Genomic DNA, 17,376 nt, shown 5'->3' on the forward strand with positions numbered 1-17,376 from the left:
CATAATATGCCAGGAAATTGTGATCTTATTATATATTTAGAATATCTGTAAGTATCAGAAAAGAGTTTATAAAACTGACAGGGTTAATTATTTTACTCTAGTTTTAGTAGCTTTGAAAATGTTTGCCAATAGTTAATTACCATTTTAAGATTAAATTACATAAAAATTTTAAAAGATCTTCAGATACAAAAAACTAAATTGATGCCAGTCCATTTAACTCCTAACTTTGAAAATCTTCATTCACATCTTTCCGCTTTGAGATTGAACTTATAAATTAGTAGTTCAATATTTAAGACATGTTCAAATATTTATCTGCTTTGGTGTAACTCATATTTTCTAACTTACTTGGATCTTTTTCAAAAAAATATTTTTTTGGTAGAATCTGCATTTATAACTGATTTATCATTCACATTAAAATTATTTGATTTGATTTGATTTTGATTTGATTTGATTTGATTTGAAGAAGTGTCAAAACAAGCAAGATCAATTTTTACATCTTAGGTAATAGCTTACTAATTATTTGAATGTTTTTACTTTTTTTTTTACATTTAACTATTGCTTTCAATTCTGTGCTGTTCTCATGTTTTGTATTTTGATTATTTTAAGAGTTTTAACTAAAACATTAACTACTATTCCATAAATTAATATTTGAAATCCTGTCACTCAAACTACTAAAAATGATGTGATGTATAAAGAACAATAATTATGTTTGAATTTTACTTTCTTTTGAACCTCGAGTATAAAGAATATTAATGGAGTGAGAGCATAGATTAGAGTCAGAAATAGATGAAAAAGCATTTCCTAATTGCTTTTCCCAACCTTTTTTTCTGATATTGAGCTTTGATATTGAGATTTTTAAAAGCTTTCCTGGCTAGTTAGAGATCTGTGCCACTGGGATCAGGTGAGGCCTCAGCGTACGAGAAAAGCTAAGAAAAGTTTGATAGCAGGAATAGTCTGAATTTCCTGACCTCTGGGTTAGTTTGGCTTTTCCCTGTCTTGGATCCTGCTTTCTGTGAAATTAGTTGAGCTGGTGAATATACTGTGCAGAGAATGAGTTGGTATGGTTAAGGCTCTGGAAAAGAATGAACAAACCACAACTCTGTATCTGATTCCGTGTTGCTTTTCAGTTTAGGTGGTATTTTCTAGCTCTTTTCTTTTTATTATTCAGAAAGACCTTGAATTACCTAAAAGTGTTACTTGTTTTCTGTTCAAGCTTTCTGGCTGATTCAGTCTCAGACAGTAGTATCTTTTCCTTGTGTTGTCTTCAGTCCTTTTAACCTAGAGACTATAATCAGGGTGGTTATTTCTCAGTTGCCATTTTATTTGTATGAGGAGAACTTGAAATACTGTTGTTTACTGTTTGGGAGAAAAGCAGAAAGGTATGGTTATTTCTGTTTGGGAGTTGCGTCCCAAAGGTTGGTCTAGCCTTTTGCAGGGAGCACAGCCCAGACATTTTCTGAACATTTATATTTGTTGAACACCCTGCTAAGTGCTTCCCATGGATTATTTCATTTAATCCTCACAACAACCTTATAAAGCAGGTATTATTGTTGCTGCCATTTCATAAATGGGTAAAGAAAAGCTCAGCAGGCCTTAGCTCACAGAACCAGTGTACACTGGAGCGAGGATGTACAGAGTTGTACAGAGGTGGGTGCAGGGAACCCATGGCTCTGGGAGTTCTGTGCAGGTGTATTGTGGATGGGCATGGAGGTCTTGGCTTATTTCTTTGTCTTTCAGATTTTTATAGATTTTTTTTTTCTTCTATATCTTGTTTACACTTGGTTGTTCCTGGTTTCGTCTGAGAAAATTTTCCAGAGAATGACTGATTTTGAGACTTTAATACATACTCACACCAGGGAAGCAAATAGTCGTGAGGCAGTAGTGAGTATTCTCAGTATGAACCATGTGACTGAGGCCCTGAACTCAGTAAACCCCTTCCCCTGTCCTTGCCACGTTACTTTGGCACCTTGTCAGCGGTGAGGGGAACAATAAAGTGAATACTGTAACGCTTAATCATTTTCCTGCTTATAAAAGGGCTCCCATCAAAAACTGCATTCTGCGAAGGGCATTTTACAGAGCTATTAACTCCTTCATAAAGATGCAGTGGATAGATTACAAAATAATTTTAGACTCACAGAATCTTCACAAGCGCTTTGCTTTGAATTTGAACATTTGGAACCTTTACTTCAAATCTAGAAGTGGTGGATTACCTGGAGGCGTGATTGGGCTTTCTGACTTAGTTAATACTGCTGTTATTTTAATTAAACTGTAACAACCCTTTATTGAATGTCCTTTGTTTCATCGAGCATTCATAACCTTGAGACTTAACTTCTGTCAGTGCTTTGACATAGCTCTGGCACTGTCACCTTCAGAAATGTTCAACAAAGAAATGCCTCTCTTCTTCCCTCCATCCCTCCCCTCCCCCACTTACAAAATGTAAGCATAGAGAAAGTCTTCCCCCTGGCCCAGTTAAGTACCATAAGCACCTAATAACACTATATCTGCCCTCAAGCATGTAAATGCAGTGTTCCTAAATGAGGTGATGTTTACTAAAAGTAAATTTAGTCTGCCTCTGAGGTTTTATCTTTTTCAAATTCATTTTGCCTCCAAGAGAGTGTAGTTTTGGAATTTATAGGGCAGTTGTCAAGCAGACTCTGTTGTGTGTTTTGCGGAGCTCTTTTCCTTTTCCTTCCTTGTCTCGCTGGTAGTCTTCATTCTATGATCCTTCTAGTTCATTGACCTTCTTCTACTTGCTACGCTTTTATTATCCCAGGGGTTTTATATTTCTTAGTCACTACACTGTTTTACAAACCATGTCAATAGGATGATTTTATCTTTATTAATCTCATGTTGACTTCTCAGACTAGGTTCTTCAGTGGGCTTTTCCAGAACTCTGCTGTTCACACCTTTGACAAAAAACTTTATATCTCGTCATGTCATCCTTCTTCTGTTCACCCTCAGGTTATTTTTGCCTTTTAGCTCTTTTAAAAAAGTTTCCTGCAAGAAGTCAAGAGGCCTCCCGATACGGTTATCACAGGCTCTAAGACTGGTCTTAGGTGTGTCACAACTTCAGCTTAGCAGACGTTTATAAATGCCTGCTGTGGCACCGGCACTGTGCAGGTCACTGGGATGGAGAGACTAAGACCTAGTCTCTTCTCTTCAAAGTGTACTCATGTCACAGAAGAAAAAGGAAGCCACGGGAGTAGACGGCTCTGAATGTATCATCTCGCTGGGCAATTCTGTCATTCTAGAGCACTAATATCATAGCTTATGTGACCTTTTAGTCTTGTACTGTTCTGTGTGTGTGTGTGTGTGCGTGCATATGTATGGTTTGGATTTGCCTTCCTAAAAAATCATGTATCTTCTAGGTGGAGTTAACTTGTAGATTCACAGAAGTTACAAATGAGAAGACCTTTAAAAACGACATCGTTTAATCATCCATTTCACAGATGAGGAAATGGGCCTCTGCAGGCTTAGGGACTGCTGTCATGTCACACAGTTAGTGGCAAAGCTGGGAGAGAGCCCAGATTTCTGATTTCTAGTCCAACATTTTTCTATCCAAGAAGACTGTTGAAAAATTTTTCTGATTCCAAATACTTTTGACTAAGGTATGATTCCTGGTTTCATTAAAAAAAAAAAAAAATCTGGAAGTATTTCACTGTTAGGGGAAGTAGTTGCTGAAGCATTTTGCAGTTGAAGCCAGTGACGATCAGTCAAGTGCCTCCTGCCTGCTGAGGCTGGGCTTGTGCTTTGTGGGCATACAAAAGGGGCATCTGTCATTTCTCGCCTTAAAGATTTTGAGATGGGGTTGAGCTTATGAAAAATTAACCAAAACTTTCTTTTTCCTTTCTGTTCTGTTTTTTAGATCTTGTGCCTCATCCCCACGTTAAAAAAAAAAAAAAAAAACCTCTTTCTTTTTTCCAGTTTTATTGAGAAATAAATGCCGTACATTGCTGTGTAAGTTTAAGGTATATAGCGTGAAGGTTTGATTTATAAATATGGTGAAATGGTTACCACAGTAGGATCAGCTAACATCCATCTCATATAGATACAATTAAAAGAAAGAAGAAAGGAGAAAAAAGGTTTTCCTTGTGATGAGAACTCCCAGGATTTACTCTTCTACATCATACGTCAGTGTTAAGTAAAGTCATCATGTTTTACATGACATCACTAGTGCTTACTTATCTCATAACTGGAAGTTTATACTGGTTGACCACCTTCCTCCAGTCCCCTCTCCCCACACCCTCCACCTGTGGTAACCACAAGTGTGATCTCTTTTCCTATGAGTTTAGGTTTTTATTTTATTTTTGTAAGATTCCACATATAAGTGAGATCGTACACTATTTGTCTTTCTCTGTCTGACTCACTTCACTTAGCATAATGCCTTCAAGGTCCATCTGTGTGGCAAATTAAACTTTTATCTTTTCATTTAGTACTGTTAGAAAAACATATATTGATATCTAATTATGTGCCGGGCATGGGTGTTACGGATGCAGAGTAAATCTCAGCCTCCAGGGACATGCAGCCTGTGGGCTGGGGATCTGATGACAGACCATCCAATGCACATGCAGTGATTCTCAACCAGGCCAGTTCTGTCCCCCAGGAGACATTAGGGAATGTCCGGAAATGTTTGTCACTGTCACTACTTGGCGGGGGGTGGGGGGGTGTCACTGGCATCCAGCTGAGTAGAGGCCAGAGATGCCATTCAACATCCTACAGTTCACAGGACCGCTCCCACATCAAAGGATTATGTATCTGTAATTCAATGTCAGTAGTGTCAAGGTTGAGAAACCTGGGGATAGGGTAATTATTGCTGTATTCAAAACAGCTACCACGTTTTTGGTGCTTTCTGTGCCTGGTACTGTCCTGTGGTAGCGGTGTGTGTACATTACTATCACCCCTAGTTTGGTTGAGGGGTCTGAATTGAACCCTGAGGACAAGCAGAGGAAGGAGGGGACAGGCATACTGAGCAGAGGGGGTGGTGTGGGCAACCACCTGGAGGTGACAGGGCACCTGGGGAACCGCAGGTTGTTCATTATGGCTAGAGGTTGAGGGGGAGGAGGTAAGTCAAGAAGAGGAGGGTGTGGGGTAACAAAGTAGAAGGCAGAAGATGGAGGGCTTTGTACTGTATGCCTCGCTATGGCATTTGGACCTTATTTAAAGGCTGTAGGAAACCAAGGAGAGGTTTTGAGTGGCTTGTTACATATTCAGATGTGTCTCTTGGAAGGGTAACTTCAGAGTTTCAAGGAGAAAGTAATCGGAAGGAGACAACTAGAGATGAGGAATTGATTTGGAGGCTGTTGCTGTCATCAGGAAAGAATTGAGCCAAGGAAGTGACAGCAATGGGAAAATAGTTGTATTTCAGAGATATTAAGGTAGTTGAATCTATCGGCTGGGGCTCTGGAGAAGGGAGGGGCCAGCGTTGGGTCATTGATTTCTGCCTTGGGGTGGCGTAGATGGAACATGTGTACCCCTTCCGCAAAGTGAGGAACGCAAATCTCTTCAGCAGTAACTGCATCTAGCACAGTATCTTCGGGGGATGTCTGTCCTTCCCATCAGCTCTGGATGATGGAGCCCCTCATGGTACAAGGAGCAAGCCTCCCATTCCAGCACATCCAGCACATGAAGAAGGAGAGAGAACAGGGCCGCTGTAATGAAACCTTCTTATTGGAAGGAGGGGAGAATGGAAGTACTCAGTAGCTACTGTTTCACATCCTGCTGCAGCAGAATAACAGGACCCCTGCTCCCTGGCCGCAGGGTGAACTCCTTGGTTGGCCAGTTTGGCTGCTTTTGGTTTTGTTCTGAGAGGATCTCTTGTCCATTGTCCTTTGTAGCTCATCTGGGAGTGTGTATAATTCATGTTTCAGCTCAGATGTCACCTCCTAGGAGAACTTTTCTCTGACCTCCCAGTATAAAGTAGGCATCCAGTTTTTAATTGTTGTAGCTATCGGCAGGAGGTGCATTATCTGCAATTATCTAGTTCCTTTACTTGTTTTATTTTTTCTGCTCCTCTTAGGCTGGAATGTCAGGTCATGAGGATGGGAGGGGCCTTGGCAGATGTGTTCACTTTGAATCCTTAATACCTGGAATAATATGTGGCTCAGTATATTTTTTGAAAGAATGAATAAATGAAGGAGAGAGGTATAGAATGCTGAAGGAGAAACAGGCTTTAAATTAAAAAAAAAATTGCTGGGGGAGAGGAAGATGAATTCAGTCTTGGATATGATGCGTTTTTGGAATGTTTAAGTACAAGTGTCCAACAGACCACTAAACGTACAAGTCCGAAGCTCAGGAGGGAAATTAAAATAAAGGTATAGCCAGTGTTTCTTGAGCCCTTCCTTTGTGCCAGGCTCTGTTCCAAGCACTTGATTGCTCTTAGTAAAGTGGAGCTGTAGATCTACAGAGGCAGAAGTCGAAGTGGGAAAAGTCAGAGTGCATGAGAAAAAAAATAGGGACACAGTCCCTGGGAAACACCCGTATATAAGAGGTGAGCAAAGAAAGAGGCACTTCTCCGAAGAAGCAGCCCAGAGGCAGGGGGGACTCTGGGAGAGTGTGGTGTCTAGGAACCCAGGCAGGCAGGGAGAAGAGCTTACTGGATGTCTGCGAGGGATCTGAAAGGTCTCCGCAGACCTTGGCATCAAAGAAATGACGCTGGGCAGAGCTGTTTCTGGAAACCCTGGCGAAAGAGAGGTTGAGTGTTTCAGAATTTAAAGTCGGCAATGTGGGAAAGAGCTAGCAGAGAGGAAGAGTTTGAACATGGAGTAAAGGGAGAAAATTGTTAGTGATTTCTGGGGAGGTGGCAGCTGGAGCATTGGGGGTGGAACGTTCTCAGCGGTACCTCATAGTTGGTTTCTTTGTGCTTCGCCTGAATGTTCTGATTTTTCTTGTTCTGTCATTTTCCCAGTTGAACCTTGTTGGCTGCTGTGTTGCTTGCCTGGTCAGGATACAGTGGGGCCTGACTGGCCACAGCTACTGACTCAGCTGTCATCAGCTGCAAGGGCAAAGGTTCTACTGGGAGTTCCTTTACTTAACTTCTTTCGTTTTGTATGTTCCTAAGTTACTGTGGCTTCACATGATTGCATTTTCATTTATTTCCACTAAGCCTGGTTGCATGAAAGCCATCTTTCACAAATACTCAGGCTATTGGCAGTTGAAATGGCTCAGTAATGTCCACAACTAGACATTTAATAAAGAAATTTAAATTACAGCTTAAGAATTTAAAAATTTGCATAAACTACTCCCACCCCTACCCGCAAGAGACGGGAATTAGGTTGCCAATTGGGAAAGGTAAAGATGGTGTTTTTAGAATACACTGTTCAAATATGAAGTATACCTTAGCTTTCTGATACATGGATTCTAAAATGCTTCATCTTGCTTGAGATTTTCTGAATTTGTATCTGGCTTTAACATGCCTGTAGATAATGGAGTGAAGTAATACTGAAAATTCAGTATTTTTCTCTTTGTTGCTTTTGAAAGGAACTACGTTTGATAGACATAATTTTTTTAAAAAAAGAGCTGACTTGTTTATTTGAAAAGAGTTTCCCGTAAGTTTTATTGCAGATGCTGGAGGCTAAGAGGTCCTTTCTTTTGATAATCTCTTTAAAAAATGTGAACAAGTTATATGATAGCATGTGAAAAATCTACAGACATGGTTACCTGTAGGTTTTCTTTTAAAACTAGCCTACTTCATCAAAAGAAGAGTTATGCTGCTAGCAAAGTACAGCATGTTTAGTGGAGCTGTCTTGACCTGGACCACACTTTGAGAATCACTGGGCTACACTATGCCTTTCTTGAGAGCAGAAACCATTGCCTTCGTTTCCTTTTTTCTGTTCATTAGGGCCTGGTAAAATACTCTTTATATTGACTCCTCAAATGTATTTACTGATTCAACGCACCCCTATAAAATTACAGGGGGAGGAAGCATCCTGTGAATCAGGACTGAACTTCCTTTTCAGAATGCCTTTCCCCTTAATTAGTCATGCTGTAAGAGGATCCATCGAAGTCCTTTGACTCAGCAGCCCCAGAGGTGCCACTGGACTCTTTTTGACTGTCTGATGACATTGTAGGCTGGTTACAAATCAAGATGAGTAGTGTAGGAAAACAATATTCCCTTTTCAGTACAACGAATTCTAGTAAGTCTTGGAGGTTGCTGGGAGAAAAAAGCTAGAATTGTTTCCTAGAAACAGAATGGAAAAGTCTGCAGAAATCTTAGGGGGCCTCGCTGGCACATGGGATCCACTCTGCTCTCCAGGAAGCACATGTGCTCTTCCAGTTCGAATTTTCTGCCCCAAGGCAATGGCAGGTGTCCTCAAGAGTGAGTGGGAAGCAATAATCAGCTCTCCGAGTAACAGCATTTTCATTTGCCAAATGTTATGTTAATGTTCTCCGAACTTATGGTAGAAATATGCAAACTTAGACTGAAAATATGCATACTGTCAGTATTAAGTTTTCAGACTTAATAAACAATATCAAAAGGTATCTTTAAAGTTATGTGGTAAATTTTGCATAAAACAAATATGTGTACAACTTATAGTGTTTATATTGGAGCACGTTTATCAGCTACGTCAGGAAAAACTTCATATACAGTTGCATGAAAGTAGTTGCTTTTGCATTTGACTTGCAAAGAAATGGAAGCAAAAGCATTTTAAAACAGCATGATTTTGTCTGCTTTATCTGAATGAGTTAGTGGCATTTTCTAACTGCTTGCCTCTTGGGTACATACGTCATCATGGTACATTCTTACTAATAGTCTTTGAACTTCTTTCTCTGTCCTTTTCTTCTGGGCCGTATATCGCTGCCTTTAGCGCTTCAGCATGGAAGGGATCTCAAATGTCATTCAGAATGGCCTCCGCCACACCTTTGGAAATTCAGGTGGAGAGAAACAGGTGCTCGGTTATTCTTATTTTCCTCATTCTCTGTTTTTTCATTCTCTGTGTAAGTGAAGGTCCTGAAAGCTGGCAGTCTTACTAATCTACTAAGACTATTGCTTAAAGAAATGAAAGTTCATTATATTTATAGCCTTGATAATGCATAGAATTTCCCTTTAGGAAAAAGCATTTTTCAAATTAAGACAGTAGATTCAGTGTATTCTTTTTTTTTTTTTTTTTTTTGCGGAACGCGGGCCTCTCACTGTTGTGGCCTCTCCCGTTGCGGAGCACAGGCTCCGGATGTGCAGGCTCAGCGGCCATGGCTCACGGGCCCAGCCGCTCCACGGCATGTGGGATCTTCCCAGACCGGGGCACAAACGTGTGTCCCCTGCATCGGCAGGCGGACTCTCAACCACTGCACCACCAGGGAAGCCCCAGTGTATTCTTAATACACGTTTTAGAACTCTATTTTTCACTTTTACCTTTAAACAAATAGCTGTTAATATATTGACTTAATGAATTGCATGTGTAGAATATATAGCTGTGAAAATAACTAGACTAGAATATGCTACTGTAATTCTAAAAGTTTAAGAAACAAGATCTCATTTGGGGGGAAAGAAAGCCAGATGTTGGTATCTTTTAGACTACAGTTCTAGGTCAAAATGTTTATAGAGTATACCTTACCTACTTTTAAATGAAATTCATGTGCTTTTAAGGTGTATCATGTGGTCAGTCAACTCAGTTGTCTGCTGAATGAGGCATGAAACATTATTTATACCAAATTATACATGGATATAAATATGCAGTCAGATGTATAGCAGTTTGCTTTTTATTAGCATTTTTTGATATAATGACTTAAGGAATGTCAAGAGCATGGGAAACACATTACATTGAATGTGCTTAGAATTTTCACAATTGAAACCTTCACTTTAAAAAGAAAACTCTTCAATTTAGTTCTTAAGTGAAGAGTGAGAAAGTGTGCAGAGTGTAGCTAGTAGGCAGTTTATGAGAATAAGCCATCTGAGTCTAGGTTTTTACTGCAGGTAGCTCTGTATTACTCAAGAAGGGAAATGATCGACATTAATCCTTCACACTGACATTTGCAGCTCATAATGGGCTCCATTAAGGGATGGTTGACTTTTTTTTTTTTTTTTATTCTGCTTCTCACCTCTCTCAAACCCACAAGATGGCAGAATAACTTCCAAACTGACCCAACATGTGGGAGTGGGGCAGGAAGGCCTGAAAGTGTGGCTAGACAGCATGCATGCCAAGGTGCGGCTTCCTGGTGCTTCTACAAGTTGCCCGACATGCATGCTATTAGCGAGGCCCCAGGAGGGCGTGTTTTGGCTTCTTGTGTATTCTTTACAAAGAAACATGTTTGGTTATACAACTGGGCATCATCTTGGAGAGGCCTACACCATAAAGATGGTGGAAACTAAGTTTCTTAAAGATTGAAACAGTTCATTGTAATCAGTTATTTTTAAGCAATTCTATTTTGTTTTTTGATTATGAGTGGGATAAAATTGCTCAAAGAGGATTAGGAATAGAGCTGAGATTCAGGACTGGGGCTAAATAATAGGTGGGTCTGGAGAGATTCCAAGTAAAAAAAAACTAGTAGGGCTTCCCTGGTGGCGCAGTGGTTGAGAGTCCGCCTGCCGATGCAGGGGACACGGGTTGGTGCCCCGGTCCGGGAAGATCCCACATGCCGTGGAGCGGCTGGGCCCGTGAGCCATGGCCGCTGAGCCTGCGCGTCCGGAGCCTGTGCTCCGCAACGGGAGAGGCCACAACAGTGAGAGGCCTGTGTACCGCAAAAAAACAAAAAACTAGTAGATCTCTATATAAGCACATGCAAAGTACGTTGAGCTATACATTTTTTGGTGGCGTGGTCAGAATAGGAGAATCTGGACAATAATTTTTAGATTACGCTTTCAAGGGACGTAGTTATAGGACATAACTGATACTTGTGAGCCTTTACAGTAGTGAACTAGGCAGTTTGTCTCAATATCAGACATGAATTTTCATTATTCATTAGGCCATTATCTCCCTTCACTTTTTTCTTTTCCTTTAATACCTTTAAGCATTTATAACTACTTACACAATAATTTAAAATAATAGTAATACATCTTTAAAATTATTTGGGTAAGTGTTTCTTTTTTAGCTTCTGGAGAAAGCTGGTATTCATTTTTAAAGTTGTCAAGTTATCCATGTGACTGTTTTGTTCAACCAGAAAAAAATGGTCTAAAACAATCATTTGACTGTTGGGAACTATTTTGTTATGCAGAATGGTTATGTTTTTAGTTTAAATTACCATTTCAAAAATGTGTTGAAGTATTCAAGGAGAATGTTAGAAAAGACTTCATTTTAAAAATGAATTGGACGCATCACCCTCAGACTTACTCCTGTGAAATTTTCAATAATTAAAAGGCGGAAAAGTTGATATTTATGTAAACAGGTGGGCAAAAAAAATGAGTTCCAGCTGAGATAGTAAGATAGCTGTGTTCATCACTAAAGTGGCTCATGTTTCTCATGTTATAAAACGAACCTTCTAGTAACTATATCAAATTTTTGCAGAGAAGGTAATTCAGATTTAAGTGACACTTTTTTTTTTTAACTTGGCAGTACTTGACAACAGTCATTCCTTATGAGAAAAAAAATGGACCACCATCTATTGAAGATCTTCAAATATTAACAAAAAGTAAGCAAAGACAAAATTAAACTGTTACCTTGTTTACTTTTGCTGATTCTAAACACAGATTTTAGTTGGCTGGTTTTGTTTCTGTTATTGTTTTATTTTGTCACTTTAGGATAGTAAATGATGGATGTCATCATTTATTCTTTTGAGAATGAAACCATAAATGGTTGTGACAAACACAGCACTCGATCTAGAGTTGATTTGTATTTTTCCTGTTTTTCTTATCTTTTGAAACATTTACAAGCTGAACTTTTGGAGGAAAAATGTAACAATTTCCCATCACCTCTTGTATATTTAAGAATATATCCATTTATCAATTAATAAGGTGCTTCATGGATCTTATATTAGTATGACTGTCAGAAACTACTGAGTATGTAGTTCATTAGTATGATTGTCAGAAACTACTGGAAAGATTTAGAAATGCAGCCTAAAACACTCTCCTTTCTTAGGATTGTGGAAACCAAGGTAGGTAGTTACAGGTAGAAAATAAATTGATAGTAATATTTTAAGAATATTTATTCACTCAGCAAATATTTAATGAAGGCCTACTCTGTGCCAGGCCATGTTCTGAGCACTTGGGATACTTCAGTTCACAAAGCAGACAAAAATACTCCACCTTCAATGGGCTTGCATTTTAAAATAATTTGTTAGACTTAAGAGACATTCAATATAATGTATATTTATGATGGCCATAAATGAGCCCTGAATTCTGGTCCTATCCGTTACTTATAGGGATATCCTTGGAAGTCATTTACACTCTCTCAGTCACAGTGAAAAATGAGGATTAAAGTATTTGCTCTCTTTACCTCATAGTAAATAAATTAATGTATGTGTGATTTGGGATAAGTCAATCACTTGGCCTTGTTTTTCTTGAAGGGATTGAATTTGCTGATCTGTTAGGTTCTTTCTATTTATAAATATTTGTGATAACTGTGAATTAAAGAGGGAGCCGAACGAGAGAGCATCACATGAGTGGATATTAATGATGATATTGATTTTGGAAATTGAGGTGATCGAGGCATGGGTGGCGGGAGCACGAGGAAAGAAATGTCTTATTTGCAAGCAGCCTGCCTGCTAACCTGAAGCTTTTATTCTTTCCTTTGAACAGTACTTTTCAGAACATTTCATACTTATGTGATGCCAGCCTGTATAAAATAAAGAACTAAGAGATTAACTGGGTGGCTAGCCCTCTACTTTTCAGGAAGAATGAGTGTCCAAGATCACACAGGAGAATGGTTCATTACAGGGCTGTGTCTCGTAATTTCCAGTCCACCACACTTTTTAATAATGCTGGATTTTAATAGTGCTGGTTTTTGGTACGTGATTTTATGTAGAACTGAAAACAAATCTAAAATATGATTGGAAGCAGAAATACTGAACATTAAGTATTTCTCTAAGAAGAGAGCACAGATATTGCCTAGAAGCCAGGAATTACTGAGGGATCTCAGCTTCTCAGATCAAGGACAAACACATACTTAGCCAAACCAAAGTTGTCATAATTCCCACATCAGAATGTCCTAGGCCGATCCTTAGATGATGTCTTTATAGACTGACACAACTTGGAATTTGGGGTGAGTGAATGTATGTAGGGTATGTGAATGAGTGTCCAAGTTAATATACTACATGAAGACAGTAGACGGAAGGATGACCTTTACTGTGAAAGTTTAAGAAAAGTGGTTATCTCCTGAAAATTTTGGGGAGAATCTGAGCCTCTGCCGTCCCCACATATAGAAGTTACTGCAGGGGAAGCCCCGTAGAGACAGGCAGTGTTTAGATATGTATCCTTCTTCATAAAAGCTATTGGAGGTGCAATAATAGTAGTGATAAGAATTAGAATAATATTAGCTGTGCTAATAATGATGGTAATGCTTATGTAGCGTATATTATGTGCCAGGTACTACTTTAAGTCCTTTACACCTGAATTAGTAACTTAATACTCACAACAACCCTTAGAGACAAGTCTAATGATTATTCCCCTTTTACAGATGAGGAACTGGGTGGTTAAGTAACTTGCTCACAGTCCCACTGCTAGGAAGTGGCAGAGCCGGGGTTTAAGCCCAGGAAGACTGACTTGACGGTTACAGTAGGTTGTCTTGTCATACGTCTGGGGGAGAACAGTGAGGCCTTTCCCCAGGATGCCCTGGAGAGTTCGAGTTGGCAGTCACTATGAAAGGGCAGTATAGGTGGCCTAGATGTTTTTTAACCACTGTAATAGTAGCTGTGTTCTCTGTTTTGTCTTTGCTTAGAGATCAAATTGTCAAATCTTTGCTTAGAGATCAAATTGTCAAAGATTCTCTTTAGGATGAGGCGAAATCACCCAGGTGCCTTTGGAGTATCAAGAAGTAAGCAGCCCGGCTGGGTGCTTGCTTCATGGGAAGTCTGTTCTTCATTTTTTTTCTTTAAAAGTTTCCAAGAAGGCTGACTGATGTGCTCCTTGGAGAGTACGGCTAACTCTTCATTTCCCTAAGAGTTCCTCCAGCTCATGAGACCTGCAGCACCAAGGTTCTCCTCTCCAGAGCCCATAGAAGTGCGCATTATGGTAACTCACTTGCTAGTATTTATGGTGACAAAACTGGGGCTCTGTGTAATAACCCAGCTCCTGTTTCCTGCCTCCACTGTTTAGAAATTTTAAATCAGGGTAATAGCTCTCAGGTAGCTGCAGTATTCTTACCTGAAAAACGACTTATTCAACTATAACAAATTCTTGAACATTTGCAGTTGTATTCTCTCATCCAGAAAATAGTCAATTTGCATGAATTGTTGTATCATGTAATTAAGACTAAGGCTACCATGACTGAGATTATCTGAATTTGAAATTGTGTTTTCTTTCTCCTTTATTTTGCAGTTCTTCGTGCCATGAAAGAGGATAGTGAAAAAGTTCCGAGTTTGTTAACTGATTATATACTGAAAGGTGAGTTTTAGAATAGTGTATGGGCAGTGGTTGGGAAGTTTTGATTGGTCAATAAATGCATTGTCTTGCTAATAGATTAAAAAGTAACTTCCAAATGCGCAACTTTTTTTTTTTTTTTTTTTGTGGTACGCGGGCCTCTCACTGTTGTGGCCTCTCCCGTTGCGGAGCACAGGCTCCGGACGCGCAGGCTCAGTGGCCATGGCTCACGGGCCCAGCCGCTCCGCGGCATGTGGGATCTTCCCGGACCGGGGCACGAACCCGTGTCCCCTGCATCGGCAGGCAGACTCTCAACCACTGCGCCACCAGGGAAGCCCAAAATGCGCAACTTTTATTTTGCAGGGTGAGAATAGATAACGTGACGACTTATTTATGCTTCCAATATCATAAAGTATGGTTATTTAAAATTTAATTTTTATTTGAAGTCCTGGGCCGGAAATAATTTCCACAGCGAAATTATAAACATCAAGGAAGGCAACAGAGGGACTTCCCTGGAGGTCCAGTGGTTAAGACTCTGAGCTTCCCCCACAGGGGGCACAGGTTCGATCATCCCTGGTCGGGGAACTAAGATCCCACATGGCTGCGAGGAGCAGCCAAAAAAAAAAAAGAAGGCATTGGAGGAAATGTTGTGGAGATATTGCCATAATGATGGGAGTCTAAGGTGTTGACGCTGAGGATTTGAGAAAGGTGGCCTCTGTCCTCTTGGGGACGCTAGAAGAAGGACGGATGAAGGAGGGAACAGTTAGATCAGTTCACAGTCCCAAAGGGAACATGAACGGGGATGGGGTAAGGGGCAGGGAGCGGAGGGAGAAAGAGAAAAAGAATGGACTTTCATAAAGCCAGGGCAGTGAAGAGTGAGCCATACATCTTAGGAGCAAGATCGGCATCTCACAGGATGGGAACAGTGATGAGGCAAAGGAAGATCGTTTTGAGACTTTAACGAGATCACCTGCTTTGCTGAGGAAGGAAGAAAATTTGGATGATAGAAGGACTGAAGAACTTATTTAATTATAGGCAAAAATAATACTTTTCAGTGAAATTATTTCTTAAAAAAGTAGCAGTTTTTTAGGTAACATATTTTCAGAGCATCGTAAAATGCATCCTGTAGTGTTTGATCCAATTTTGAGAGCAGTCTGCCTCTGGTCACACTTCTCTTCTTTGGGTTCTCTCTCTTCTCCATCAAGAGTAGCTAGCTGAACCGTAGGTTGGGATTTGTGAGACGTCAGATAACTCAGATGGGACTTTTCTTCAATCATAGCTTCATAAAGGGGGAACCCTTGGTATAGTCATGAGCACAAAGTGAATATTACATGAGTATCACCTGTAAGACCTGACACTAAGCCAGCCATTAGTAGGTTAACAGGAGGGTAGAAAAGACTAAGTTGACATGATCGTTTTTTAAATAAGCTTTTTTTTTCTTTCTGATGGAGAAGAGTTTTCTCTTCCTATTACATTCTGAATTAAAAACAAAACAAAAGGGTTTCCCTGGTGGCGCGGTGGTTGAGAGTCTGCCTGCCGATGCAGGGGACACAGGTTCGTGCCCAGGTCTGGGAGGATCCCACATGCCGCGGAGCGGCTGGGCCCGTGAGCCATGGCCACTGAGCCTGCGCGTCCGGAGCCTGTGCTCCGCAACGGGAGAGGCCACAGCAGTGAGAGGCCCGCGTACCGCAAAACAAAACAAAAAAGTCTGACATCTTTGTTTGCTTTTGTGTTGTGCTAGCATTGGTATGAAAGCTGGATTGTTCTGAGGTTTGTTCTTCATAGATGTGAATCAGGAATGAGATGCACATAAAGAACATGTCTTAATTTTCAATTATAGTGGGTCTCTAGGGCACTGCCATGAGGGCCAGAGACAGAATGAGCTTCTGAAGCATTCTCTAGCTATTTTATCATCAGACTGCATGGGAGAATTTTATGACCTAGAGAGCAGTGTTCGGGGTGGGGGGGGGGATGTGGGCGTGTGATTTGTTTTTTTTTTTAACATCTTTATTGGAGTATAATTGCTTTACAATGGTGTGTTAGTTTCTGCTGTATAACAAAGTGAATCAGCTATACATATACATATATCCCCATATCTCCTCCCTCTTGCGTCTCCCACCCTCCCTATCCCATCCCTCTAGGTGGTCACAAAGCACCGAGCTGATCTCCCTGTGCTATGCGGCTGCTTCCCACTAGCTATCTATTTTACATTTGGTAGTGTATATATGTCCATGCCACTCTCTCACTTCGTCCCAGCTTACCCTTCCCCCTCCCCGTGTCCTCAAGTCCATTCTCTACGTCTGCGTCTTTATTCCTGTCCTGCAACTAGGTTCTTCAGAACCTTTTTATTTTTTTTAGATTCCACATATATGTGTTAGCATACGGTATTTGTTTTTCTCTTTCTGACTTACTTCACTCTCTATGACAGACTCTAGGTCCATCCACCTCACTACAAATAACTCAATTTAATTTCTTTTTATGACTAATATTCCATTGTATATATGTGCCACATCTTCTTTATCCATTCATCTGTTGATGGACACTTAGGTTGCGTCCGTGTCCTGGCTATTGTAAATAGAGCTGCAATGAACATATTGGTACATGACTCTTTTTGAATTATGGTTTTCTCAGGGTATATGCCCAGGAGTGGGATTGCTGGGTCGTATGGTGGGGGTGTGACTTTCCCTTTCTTCCCTGAAAACCTGGGACTGTAACCGCGACTCTGCACCACCTGCTATAGGGAGGCGGCATGCCTCCAGCTCTGCTCCCCTTGCTCGGGCCACTGGCGCTGGTCTGCGAGCCCAGGTCTAGCTAGACAGTACCTGCCACTGACGAGCTGCTTGTGTGCACGTGTTGCGGTTTTTGTCTTGGCTTTGTATTGTGAGGACTGGGTGGAAAAGAAGCTGGGGTTCAGACTAAAGGGTGACTCT

At 40.5% G+C, this 17,376-nt stretch overlaps 1 protein-coding gene across 2 annotated transcripts in view; it reads left to right on the forward strand.

The window, feature by feature from the left end:
- FEZ2 (fasciculation and elongation protein zeta 2) overlaps positions 1–17,376 on the forward strand; it is a 65,471-nt gene that overhangs the window by 23,973 nt on the left and 24,122 nt on the right. Inside the window, exons 6-8 of one of the 2 annotated variants that reach the window (XM_060026834.1) lie at positions 8,805–8,885; positions 11,487–11,562; positions 14,405–14,470. In XM_060026834.1, coding sequence (XP_059882817.1) covers positions 8,805–8,885; positions 11,487–11,562; positions 14,405–14,470 — 223 coding nt within the window. The remainder of the gene's footprint in view (positions 1–8,804; positions 8,886–11,486; positions 11,563–14,404; positions 14,471–17,376) is intronic. The other variant, XR_009521469.1, reaches the window with a different exon arrangement.

This window comes from Delphinus delphis, chromosome 12 (assembly GCF_949987515.2).
Source record: "Delphinus delphis chromosome 12, mDelDel1.2, whole genome shotgun sequence".
NCBI classification, from domain to species: domain Eukaryota; kingdom Metazoa; phylum Chordata; class Mammalia; order Artiodactyla; family Delphinidae; genus Delphinus; species Delphinus delphis.